The sequence below is a fragment of the Liolophura sinensis genome, chromosome 7 (genome assembly GCF_032854445.1).
Source record: "Liolophura sinensis isolate JHLJ2023 chromosome 7, CUHK_Ljap_v2, whole genome shotgun sequence".
Lineage (NCBI taxonomy): Eukaryota > Metazoa > Mollusca > Polyplacophora > Chitonida > Chitonidae > Liolophura > Liolophura sinensis.
This window is the reverse complement of record NC_088301.1, coordinates 33,059,646-33,072,433: the sequence shown is the minus strand read 5'-3', so window position 1 is coordinate 33,072,433 and position 12,788 is coordinate 33,059,646. Positions and strand designations below refer to the sequence as shown.

Sequence of the window (12,788 nt, the reverse complement as noted above, 5' to 3'; positions counted from 1 at the left end):
AACAGTACGGTTGGGAGTTCAGTGAGCGACGGCCCAGGCGACTGCAGTCAGTCGGGGCCGTGCTGCCCGGCCACATACCGTAAACACCGCATTCTCTCCGGTGATAGAAAAATACCAAGGCTATAAATTTATACATACCGATTTGGAGGACATCGTGTACTGCGGAGTTTTCCAGCAGCTTAACTCCTTGGTGAAAAGGTAGTTTTTGGGTCTCAGCACCTTCTTTGGTGTTGAAGTTCGTGAAAGACGAGTACATACAAATATCGTCCTCATTTCGAGGGAAAGACCAATACACAATCCGTCCCTGAACTGGTTCGGGAATCCGATCGAACCTTTGTTCCACTTGCTGAAATGGTATATTTTCCGCCACAACTTTGGCACAGATGTCTAGTAATGAATCTGGACTACCATATACAACACTTTTCTTCTCCTTTTCCGAAGATCCTGCAAGACTTACGTTCCCTGAAGCTCTAGAATTAGAGCTACACAGCCGCTTAGCGGTCGCCATCAGGCCTCGTCTAACTCGCATAATACGAGAAATGCTTCTGATTCACACCACCAGGGGACCTTTAACACGCATGCGCACTGAAAGCCCAATAAACAAGTGCGCATGCTCAGTAACCAAATATTTGGAATATTCATGTTGCCGAGCCTGGGGATTCCCTTTGGGATATCCCTTCAGCTGAATGAAAGGTCACCTGTGCCCTGCAAACAGGCTACATAAATTTCATTCATTGCTTTTTTACATCCACATACAGGTCCTGTTGAGTTGCAGAAGAAGGAAAATATTCTTCCCTCGAGCCAAAATGAATGTTTAAGGTGTGCTCGTTTAGAGAACTATTGGGGCATTTGTTGTCTGACACAAAGCTCAGCTATTTCTGCCACAGTGGTGCTGAATTATAAGTCTGTTTGTTCTGTCACTACCCGGACGCGGAGCCGAGAGACACAGATGCTTCGGTAATGGGTCAAAACAGGCTAGAGGAACGACCCATTGTAATCTGATCTATCGATCAAAGCAAGGAGAACATGCTGCTCATATGTGCCTATCAATAAGTCAAGGCCAGTGACAAGTGACTTTTCGTATATTGAAAAGTATACGCGCGTATCTACAATATGAACACTTCCCGAGGGGGAAAAAGGAGAAAGGGAGGAATAAGAAATACCCAAAAAAAATAAAAATAAATAAAATAAAATAAAAAAAAGTATAATCAGCTAGGCACTCCTCAGTCATATCTGTCTACATCTCGGTTTTTAAAATAAACTAGTAAACTTCACTTCGTACAGTGAGGGATCTATATGTAAAATAGAAAGCACCCCGAGAGCGCCAACCTCAGCCACCGCTAAATACAAACTAATTTGACAATGTCGAAGAATCGTGTAAAAAATTAGCGTATTTGTGTGCACGTGCATGGGCGAAGAGGGGGGGGGGGGGCGAAGAGGGGGGGGGGGGGCGTAGTAAATGTTTTCATTTTTTAGACGATGATGGTGTCCAACAATGTCCATATACCTGTGCCGTTTCGTACTCTATTTGCAAGGGCAAACATGGCATATATTGTTCTAACATATTTGTTCACACGTCTTTGTTTCAAATGCATTTTATTTTTAGCTGCTTTTTTTCTGTACCGGTACATTATATGTCTCAGTCACCTATATAAGCCGTGCTCTTGCCACAGCCTATCGTCCCCATAGACCACAGGCTCGAATCCGACCCTGGTAGATTCAACTCCCAGGAGGTTTGGCAGGTACCTAGGCCAACAAGCTGAGTGCGGCGTTAAACATCAATCATATTAATAAATGAATGTGTATATCAACACAGATGAGACGGGTATATCCCATTGTATATACTTATTCGTGAGAGGTCTTACCCACTCTCCTTTTACACCATGTTATATTACAGAATGGGTATATATACACCCGTGATGTTACGTAGTTTTGGAAATCTCTACTATTGGCAGATAAAAGATGGATTGACGGATGAAAACATATGTGTGATATATGCATGCATTGACGGGTATAATTATACTGCCCAAGGACTTTAGGTTCAATTTATGTTCAGTACATAAGTATAGTGATTCATATCACAAGGCGACACGCGACTTTTAAATGTTTATCATGAATAATATTTAAGAAACAAAGCGGTTAGATGCCGTTAATAGTGGGGACGTTCCGAACGTCAATTCAGATGTGTCACAGCGCATACATATATTCATGGTGTGATTGGGTTGACACAATAGCTGCTGATCCAAATCTGGATAGTCCTCCCCGGGAGAGTTTAAATTCGCATTTTCATAATTACTCTAGATATAATAGATGTACATAAGTTAGTATGGCTGTCAAAAATAATATCAAAAACCAATATTCATATATACATATATAGTCAGAGCTTCACAGATCATACAGTGACCATGCAGCATGCATGTCCAACGGGCCTTCGTCTATATAGAACAATTTGACATTTGATTCGTTCCGTCTATATAATTTCCCAAACGTTTACACACCTAAGCCTGGCATGGAGGATATACTTATACAGATATACAGAGAGCCTCTATCAGAAGAGACAGCAAAATACACCAGAAACATGCATTTAATTCACATGGCAATGACAGTAGCCAGAATCACTCTGCATGGTGTGGCCGCTATAAGATTGAAAGAAATGTTAAAATATCCAAAGAAAATCAGAAAAGCAAACGCATCACATGGATAATCCCATATGCTAATATTTCAAAATATGTTGACTGTTCTTAAATATACCAGAAATCCTATCTATAAACTGATATTCAATGGTGTACGTTTATCGCCGGGCTCAAGAAAGAAAGGAGTGGACCAACGACCTTCACCATGTACGTGAGTGTATCCTCTCGACTTAAAGCACCATCCGAAACAGAGAGTTAGATTCGAACATTAGGAGTCTCCATCAAGGGTTTGATGATCACAACGTGCCAGCTTTTAAGCATCGAACCCTATCGAGGCACCTTTAAATATGAGAAATCCAACGCAGTGTTTTCTTAAATGTATAAAACATCCAAAGTGGGTGATTTCAGAAGTCTAAAGGTGTTTTTATTTGTGCAGGCATAGATATACATATATATGAGAGTTTTGCCGTGCACTTCACCCTTGTACGTACATTCGACTTCTCTTTACATATTGGATGAGATTTTTAAATGCCGAGATTCCACAAAACCTCAGACTTTTACATTCCGCTTTTAACACACAATGCTCAAAACTAAGCCGAAGGTAGAGAGATCTAGATTTCATATACCAAACTTATATAGCATTTTCATACTTTTGCCATCTGGCCGGTTAGATTTGCACTGTGAGCAAATCGGTTTGCGTTTGGTCTTTTGCCTTTCCCAGTAAGCTATAACAGTGGAAGTCAAAAATACAAAAGGATCAGGTTTGATGGAATTTCATGTGGACTGCGAGATAAAAGTGCATGCAAGGAAATAGTTAAAAGTACGTAAGGAAGAGGCGAAATAATAGAGACGAGATTTTGCCACCTGGTCGATTCGTACCCTTTCGCATCACTCTTTGGTAATGTTGTCTCGGACGCCGTTCGTACATTTAACCCACCCCTCAACCCCTTCCGCTTTCCTCTCCCCTCGGCCTCTTCTCCTTTCACATGCTCTCTGAAATACTTTCCAAAAATATCGTGTAATACACTTAAACCCCTCACCCTTGACACGTGTACAATGTAATAAATAGATCCAACTTAACGGTGGTTTATGAAAGTGTGTAGATTTTCTTAGAGTGAATAAAGCAGGAGAATAACTTTTTTAAGATAACAACTTTTTTGTTTATTTAAGGCTGCCGTTACATCCTCTTATACAAAATTTAACTTAAATGACCCGTATAACCTTGAACAAAAGGTCAAGGTCGCTGAAAATCAATAGGGTTGTTACGAGTTGTAGACAATATTCAGACTAAAATGCACATATTTTATTTTTAATGTTAAATGTGCACAAATTATATACAACTGATACACATATCATTCCGGATGTGCAAATTTGTACATTGTTTCTTTAGGGTATAGTATGTAAAAATTAATGAAAACACCCATGCATATATATCTCCGGAACGAGTTATCGATAGCAACTACACATTGCATTTGCATATATAAATATATTCATTATTTAACGGATATTTTGTCAAGTGTATAAAGATAGTATCAGTCCCTATGTCCACATGTGGGCAGTAATAAAAACGCACGTGAGATGTGAATGAATCTGAGGTTGTTCGTGGTGCTCTCATTATAGATCCTGGTCCGCGGACAGACCTTGTATATGCCTTGGTCTATAACTTCTTGTGATGAAATACAGTATGTGGTCAAAGTATATAGGTTGGACCGGCAGAGAAGAGAGTGCTTGACACTGAAAGTATACATTATATACATATAGGCAAAAAAAAAAAAAAAAGTAAATGTGAAAAATATAGCTTCACTCAAAACAACCTTTATTTCTATTTTGATTATTTTGTTACGACTAAAATGGATTACATGAAGTCTACTGTTTGAATTTATGGTGGGAACGTTTATTTTTTGTTCATACAAAACCTTGTACTGAACTCTCGATCCAATGTGCCATATAACTCAATAGCTCATAGAACGAGTGCTTTGAGACACATACAAAGAATCACATTGTATCTGACTTAAATCCTTATATTTTAGGCATTAAAATTGGGAACATGATAACAAAGAGTTTTATGAGCGACGACAAAAATATACTGTTCTGTATAAACGTGCTGAATCAGCTTATATAAATTAGCAGGTGTAGGAGAAAATGAAGCCAAAAATTAGTTCGTGGAGGGGGTAAAGTGCATGGGAAAACACTTTAGGGTGCATAATATATAATACACCTATACCACCTATATGCTGCATAAGCCATGCTTTTAATTACTTCAAACTAATATAGAATCACGTATGAAACACAAGAGGACATCAGCAGCGGTAATATTTTGGAATGCGAACAAAACCAAAGTATTTCAATACAAGTGCCCCAATTGCATGCATTTTGCCCACGATATACTATTTTCTCAATGTGGAATACACTGGTATTGTATGTTAATCGTGTTTATTAAATAAATGTGCCTTATTAAGCCAAGAACAACACCAAACAAATTAGTAAACACACCAATTAGGCCATAATAATCTTATTACTTATGTACATTTGTATAGTTTTATCTCGGATAAAAGGAATTAAGGCAGTATTTGGTCAGTGTTATATTGAGGCGGCGAAGAATCGGATGGGTGTGCGTTAAGCTATGCGCACAGTATGGCGTCTCAACCCATCTTTCGGAACTTTAAAAGGAGAGGACATGATTCAAATGAACATGAAAAGTTCTTTAAAATATTATATAGGACGCTTTGAAGAAAGTAGGATTACTAAATTTGTTCCACTAAAAGGGAACAGACAATATTTTGCTCACATCTTTATTAAAGGATTCAAACTCAATCGTCGAAACAGACATTCGTATATATTTCTGCCTGCACCGATAGATCAGTTTTCAAAAGAACGTTCAACGCAAACCACCAAAGAACTAAGAAAGTATATGAAGTACCGTATAGTATATATAACGAAAATTGGATGATTTTTTGCGAAGAGAAGCAGTCAACAGTTTTCACTGATGAAGGAAAGGCGCAAGGAATGTTCTCTCGGAAAATGAATTACATTTATTCAAATCATGTAAAACGCTAGATTATAAGTTGTTGTCAATCAAAATTTATATCCCATGCAGCTGTGTTTTGATTTCAGTTATTCATGTACATGTATTCTAAGTGGCGATTTGTGTTCAACAGTGGAATATGCAACCCTATAAAGTCAGGTGTTAAGCCGAATTATAGACACAAATATGAAGTGAGTGCCAAAGATTCTGGACGCTCCGCCCATACAGTATGTACATGTAGTTACAAGAGAACTCAACTCCTTGAAAATTTTTATGAAAAATTGACTGAAGGCGTTTGATGGAATACTTTTGACACACTAGATTTTAAAGTAGGAACTTGTGACGTTAATTGCATGGTTGAAATCGTCTCACAACTCAAAGGATCTAACAAATGCCACGAGGAGAGATATTAATAATATCCAAGTAATAATATAGTTTCACGTGCGGTGTCAAAATTCTATACAAAGGCATTCTAACATATCTCGACAACCTTACAGTCAATTCAGAAACAAGGGAAAATGCTCAAAATGCGGTCTCAATTCTATAAAATGTAGCCTGAACTATATACACTGAATACATCCACTACCTGTCCTATATATATATATATATATATATATATATATATATATATATATATATATATATATATATATATATATATATAGGACAGGTAGTGGATGTATTCAGTGTATATAGTTCAGGCTATATATATATATATATATATATATATATATATATATATATATATATATATATATATATATATATATATATATATATATATATATATATAGGACAGGTAGTGGATGTATTCAGTGTATATAGTTCAGGCTACATTTTATAGAATATATATATATATATATATGAAAAAAAAAAATAAAACGCCTTCTCAACTTTCTAAGGAAATTTTAAACGAATTGATGAACAAGAAAAACAAGGATCACTTACCCTGGAAATTGATGGGCGCAAGTCAAGAGATAAAACTGAAATAGCTAAGGGTTTCAACGAATATTTTAGCTCTTTGGCCTCAAATCTTCAGTCTAATATACCTTCAGTTGAGAAAATCCTGAGATTATCTTGGAAATCCTAATGACAGTAATTTTTCCTTTCCATACATTTCACCAACAGACATCTTTAATGCCCTAACATCTTTGAAATCTAATGCTGCTACTGGGCTAGATGGTATCCATATGTCTGTTGTGAAACTTGTTTTTGACTATATATCGGCTCCTCTAGCCCACATTATTAATCTGTCGTTCTCATCAAGCGTCGTTCCCGATATTCTAAAAAGAGCAAACGTGTTCCCGGTTTACAAAGCTGGTAGACATGACCTATTAGAAACCTATAGATCAATATCTATTCTTCCATGTCTAAGCAAAATATTAGAAAAACTTGCTACCAATTCTATCATTGATTATCTCGAGACATATAACATAATATTGATATAAACCAGTATGGTTTCAGAAGGAACCATTCCACTCAGTACGCCGCCTGCTCATTATATGACAAACTTATAACCGCTAGGGAGAACAAGCATTATACTGTGGCTAACTTCTTTGACTTATCAAAGGCTTTTGACACTGTCAATCATAACTTTCTTCTTTCAAAACTAGATCACTATGGCTTCCGGGACCTGTCAAATGTCAGGCTGGGTCAAACCGTACACAGTGTACATCCTTCAGCAATGTCTTGTCTGAATCCACAGACGTTACCTGTGGTGTGCCTCAAGGGTCGATTCTGGGACCAATCCTATTCCTATTATATATAAATGACATATCGAAAATAACAGACGTCCTAAATATCATACTCTTTGCAGACGATACTAGCACAACTTATTCCTGTGAAAATGTCGATGAGGCCATCACGACTTCATCTTACGAGCTAGGAAAGCTGAACAGTTGGTTATGTGCAAACCACCTTCACTAAATGTTAACAAAACAAAGTATATCTTAATCTCGCCCGCGAGTAGACATATACCACAAATTAATGTACCCTTGACTGCTTCTGGGACAGAGGTTAAACGAGTCAGCGAGTTCAAATTTCTGGGTTTTAAGTTTAACGAAAAGCTAAATTTGACGTCACACAGATTGTATTCGTAAAAAGGTCTCGAGGAATCTAAGCATTTTAAACAGCATTAAGGATTCGATGAATTAAAAAACACTTTTTATCCTTAATTATTCTTTGATGTACCCTTATTTTTCATACGAGAATATTTTATGGGCAAACACGTACAAGTCTTAATTGCAACCACTGCAAATATTGCATAAACGCACTATTCGAATTGTGACTATGTCTAGGTCATATGATATTGCATAGATTTTTTTATCACCCCGAAGTATTACCACCTAGCTTTGATAACTACATTATTAAAATCATTTACGTACGTCACTATGGCACAACACGCCGGCCATTAGATTTGTATCGAACCCCCTGTAAAAGTAGTCTGTCCTATCATTCACTTAAAGTAGCTGGCCCTCTGGAATGGAACAAACTCCCTTCATACTTACGCAATATTCAGTCAATTTCCTTATTCAAATCTAAACTGAAATCGTACATGCTGCAGCACTTATTCTCCGTTTAGTCTAACACACAATAATATACTTGATAGTCGTTACTATAAGCACCTGTATATATTATTTATTTATTTCCTTTTTTTTTCCAAAAAATCTGTTTTTTTGATACTTTTGAAAGTCTGTCTGAGTGATGCTAGAATGTAATTTGGTAATTGCAGCTGAATCTTCTGTTAAATATAGCACACATCTTCTATTAATTCAACAAAAAGAGTATTATGCTGAATATGACAGAATGTTGTGTTACAATAACAGAATACTTCATTGAATCATTCATACAACAGACTTTCTGTTAAAATTTTAAAAAAATTTTGGAGTGTATGTGAATAGTTCGACAAACAGGCCTACGTTCTTAACAAGAAACTTTCTAACGAAGGTCTTCTTTCCTTTACATATAAAATGCAACCACTAGATGTCGGGTTTATGAAGCCATTATCAACACACCGTGGCGACGAAATGGAGAATAGGCAGCAATCCTGGTCGAGCATGCAGTTACTGTATCTGTTTCTGAATTCTTTGGTCGTGTTTATCTGAAGCAAAGACCGAGGCACATGGATTCAGGAAGGCGGGGTGTATCATAGCCGAAACTTTTGTCCGATGCGGAACCCTTATAGATAAATCACCCTTTAATTTCAGGGAGGAAAAAAAATATATGAATATATGCCGATTCTTCTACCATGCTTGTTTGATGATAGTATTCCTGTACTATCAATCTACTTATCGCTATTGGATATTTCTAAGTGTCCGTTGTGGTAAGGCGGCCATTTTGACTGGTAGTCTGATGAGGCTGAGCTTCTCAAATAAAGGTCTGCATGGAGGCCGGGATGAAGTCCTTTGCAATTAGCAGGTATAAAAACACAGCACAAGGCAATCTTCGCGCAAAATGTCATCTACTTCTATAAAGAATTTGAAATCCATGTGATAATGTTGATAATTTCCCTTACAGTTCTTGTAAGCCTATAGTTGCTGATGCCAATAAACCTGAACATCTTTTGTTTTGCATTTTTTGCCACTTGTCCAGTGGTGGGCAAATAGAATGGGTTAGTCTAGGCCGGGGATACCTTAATTTAGTTTTCAAAAATGGTGTACATATGGTCTCAGTTACAAACTTTTAATAAATACAAATAAAAGTTATATCTATTTATCCCCGCAAAAAAGAAAACATGTACCAACATGTTTCAATGCAAATTTACGTGCGAATACAAAACATTCCGCACCGCTTTCCCCTATACAATATGCCTGAAGCTATAGTATATTGTTTAAAGCTCACTTCGTTGACGTTAACAATTTTCGTTCAAGACCTCATATCAAAAACTAAGCATATAAAGTGTATAATTTATTCAACCATGGATTTCTCTTGTACAGAATGCTAGCATACATGTGCGTATTGTGTTTCGCTAGATCTGGCACCAGAAGTCATATGGGTCTTATATAGTTAGGTATTATATCGGTGTTCTCCACGCTTAAGCATACATACATATTCGAACAATAATATATATATATATATATATATATATATATATATATATTATATATATATACAGTTTTACAGCTGCGGTTTGTGTATATATAATTGTTGAACGAAAGTTACGAACTCCATGCATGCACGCGTGTGAAATCCATGCATTCCATGCAATACAATCATGAGCGCGTCAACGAGGACAGCGTAAAATAATTGCAGCTTTGTCATTAAGGTGGAAAGATCATTATCAGACAAAATCGGATTGGGTAGTACCAAGACGACGGAAACCGAACTCTGTTGATCTAAATCTGCTCCGTAAAGCCAATCATTTGTACAGCCGGACTCGTTATGTGTTAAGCTCAGTTGGGAAGCCCGGGCTCTGTCCTATACGTTTACAAGCCGGGAATGGCACGGCACGCCAGTGACGCTACGAGTCTTTAATTTCTAGCTGTGGAGACAAACGATTTCGCTGTGCGACAACTGGAAGCTGCAGCGACGTGTATGTCCTCATTTTAGAGAAGATTACCGGATACCCCAACAGAAAGCCGTGACAGGCTAAACGACGGCCAAGAGCGCAATCGAACAAATGGGCAGACCGTGGCTGACCCGTTATTTGCCGACCTCATACGGAGCACGGGCTGTAGGGGCTCCAACCAGAAAACCTGGTGACTATGTCGTTGATCATTACTGCAGAATAAGTGTGCATGCATGTATGGCTGCATCTAGAACTTCTGCAACAGCACAATAAAGGCATACCATTTTTTGCCAGATGTCGCCTTGCGGTCTTCATTATAGTTTAAAACCCTCCCCCTATATAACTATACTTGAATTCGGACAATACTATTTCTTCCTTATTGATGGTTTGCGCCAAACATGTCACACTTCAGCTTATACCAAGTACAGAGTTCTTTACACTATCTACTTTTCATTTCTCGGTCGCCCCTTGCTCGAATGTCGAAGTCCCGTACGCGTTTGGTGTTTCTCTCTGTTCCCCTTTGTCTTTCACGTCCCTGAATTCTATAGCTGTACAAGGGAATTACCCCGAGCCTGATTGATGGCATACTGGTTTAATTCGCGGACTCCGCTCATGCCTTCTGTGACAAAACAGGCCGTGGGACCATGCCGAGAAAATTGCCGAAGGATCGCCGTGGTCCCGTTTGTCCTACGATCGTGTCGACACAGGCTATGGGCTAAAGTGATGTATTGAGTTGCAGCAAGGACACTGCACATAGAAATCCCACGAGTTATCTACCGCGGACAACCCATTTGCCACCACATGTGGTGCAAGGCTCAACCTTAGCATCGATTTTCCCTAGTCCTCTGTCACATTCAGGCCCGCAGCCTGTACAAGACGACGTGTCCCCACCCCCATAGCCCTTCCACCCTACGCCCGCGGGGGGCGTGGGAGCTACTCTGACACGCGCCTCCATAATCCACCCAGCAAACAAACTATCATCATCAACTGCAGATGAAATGAGGGAATTAGACAATATGCAACACACACAAAGCACAGGTCATTGTTAGGATTATAAATCCTGACAGCAAGGCAGCTTGTACATGAAAATCTTCAGAGGATTTTAGAACATCTCGATGAAGTAAATCCAGGACACTTGCAAGGAGACCCAGTTGATATAACCGTTGTACATGAATTGGAACATATTACAAAGTGTTTTCAATCGTGGTTTTACTGGTTTTTGGCACGCGACAGCGTGGCACAAAAGGAACATCACCTGGCAAAGTGAAAATGTAGCCATGTCGCATGCCGAAATGTGTATGGACGAAAGGTGGAGTGTCCAACGAGTAGATTATATACAATATTTATGTATGTGCTATATAGAGCGATGAATACAAAGTTCAAATTTCGGTCATTTTGACACTAAATTTCCCAACAAATTTCCCCATATTGTGTGATGTATAGGTCGACGTAACTTTTTTCGCCTGCCGAAAACTCAATTGCTGCATTCCATAGTTTTCCCAACGACCAATGGCGCCTAAATTTCAGAGATTCTCTAGTACCGGTACCGATAAGAAAAAGATGAAACGCGGAAAATGTCCATTATATTAGCATCGCTTCAAAGCAGAAATAACTAAGTTTGTTCTCTGTGTACATAGCAAGTCTTTCTGACATTTTGTCTACTCTTTATCCCACTTAACATATCATGTGGTGCTTTTCAAGAAAATGACGTCATTTAAGAAGCAAAACGGGGAACTTAGATTCTGCAAGTATTACCAAACAAATGACTTCCAGTTAACATATTTTCGAGTTATAAGCATTAAAAAAAACATTAACTATTACAAGTATAGTTCACCACGCAAATCGTGTCTGAAATGTGAGCATTGTCAAAGTGGACATCAACATAACGATTAAAGTCAAAACTTTCCGACTAATCAGCTCAAAAACACTGATATGATGTTGCTATAAAGTAGCATTATTTTAACATGACACGAACATTTTTCACGAACATTCAATATACATGTAGGCGAATATATATTTTCTAAAATGTAATTGTCTAGTGTACCGCCGTGGTGCGTGTTATTCATGCGTGTAGTTATGCTTTAAAGTAGGCACCCACAAAAAAAACCCTGCTAAAAATGGAGCGCTAATGTATACTGGTGGAGAAAACCACACTACCCGGCTCGAGTAAATCACTACACTTCATCAACTGTATATTAGGCCGCAGCGGAACAAGACAAGAGCCAGATTCGAGCCTGCGACATCATTGGTCATATGTTGATCAAGTAAAACAAGGAAAGACGTAGTCGGCGATGTACTTGTCGTTCTTACAAGTGTCAAAATGTCATCAGCCTATGGAATGCAAAAGCAGAGGACTTCATTTTCCTGCCCACAAGTAGTTTTATATTTTGTCCAATATTTACACTTTAATCCAAGGTTGACTTTAGGTCAAAGGTTTTTAGCTGTGACAAGCAGATACCCGTACACAGATATAGCGATATGGCGCTGTCTGTACTTAACGTGGGCCCCGATTAACTGCAAAGAAGCAGTAATTTGCAGCATGTTGCGGTTATTGTAATGTTTTTTTTTGTGCAAGACTTTTCAACACTTTTCAATATATTAAAAACCACGTAGTTACCGGAAT

At 38.2% G+C, this 12,788-nt stretch overlaps 1 protein-coding gene across 1 annotated transcript in view; it reads right to left on the bottom strand.

The window, feature by feature from the left end:
• LOC135470177 (zinc finger SWIM domain-containing protein 5-like) overlaps nucleotides 1-419 on the bottom strand; it is a 43,303-nt gene extending 42,884 nt beyond the window's left edge. Inside the window, exon 1 of the mRNA XM_064748973.1 lies at nucleotides 139-419. Coding sequence (XP_064605043.1) covers nucleotides 139-256 — 118 coding nt within the window. The 5' untranslated portion in view covers nucleotides 257-419. The remainder of the gene's footprint in view (nucleotides 1-138) is intronic.
• Nucleotides 420-12,788: the final 12,369 nt, after the last annotated feature.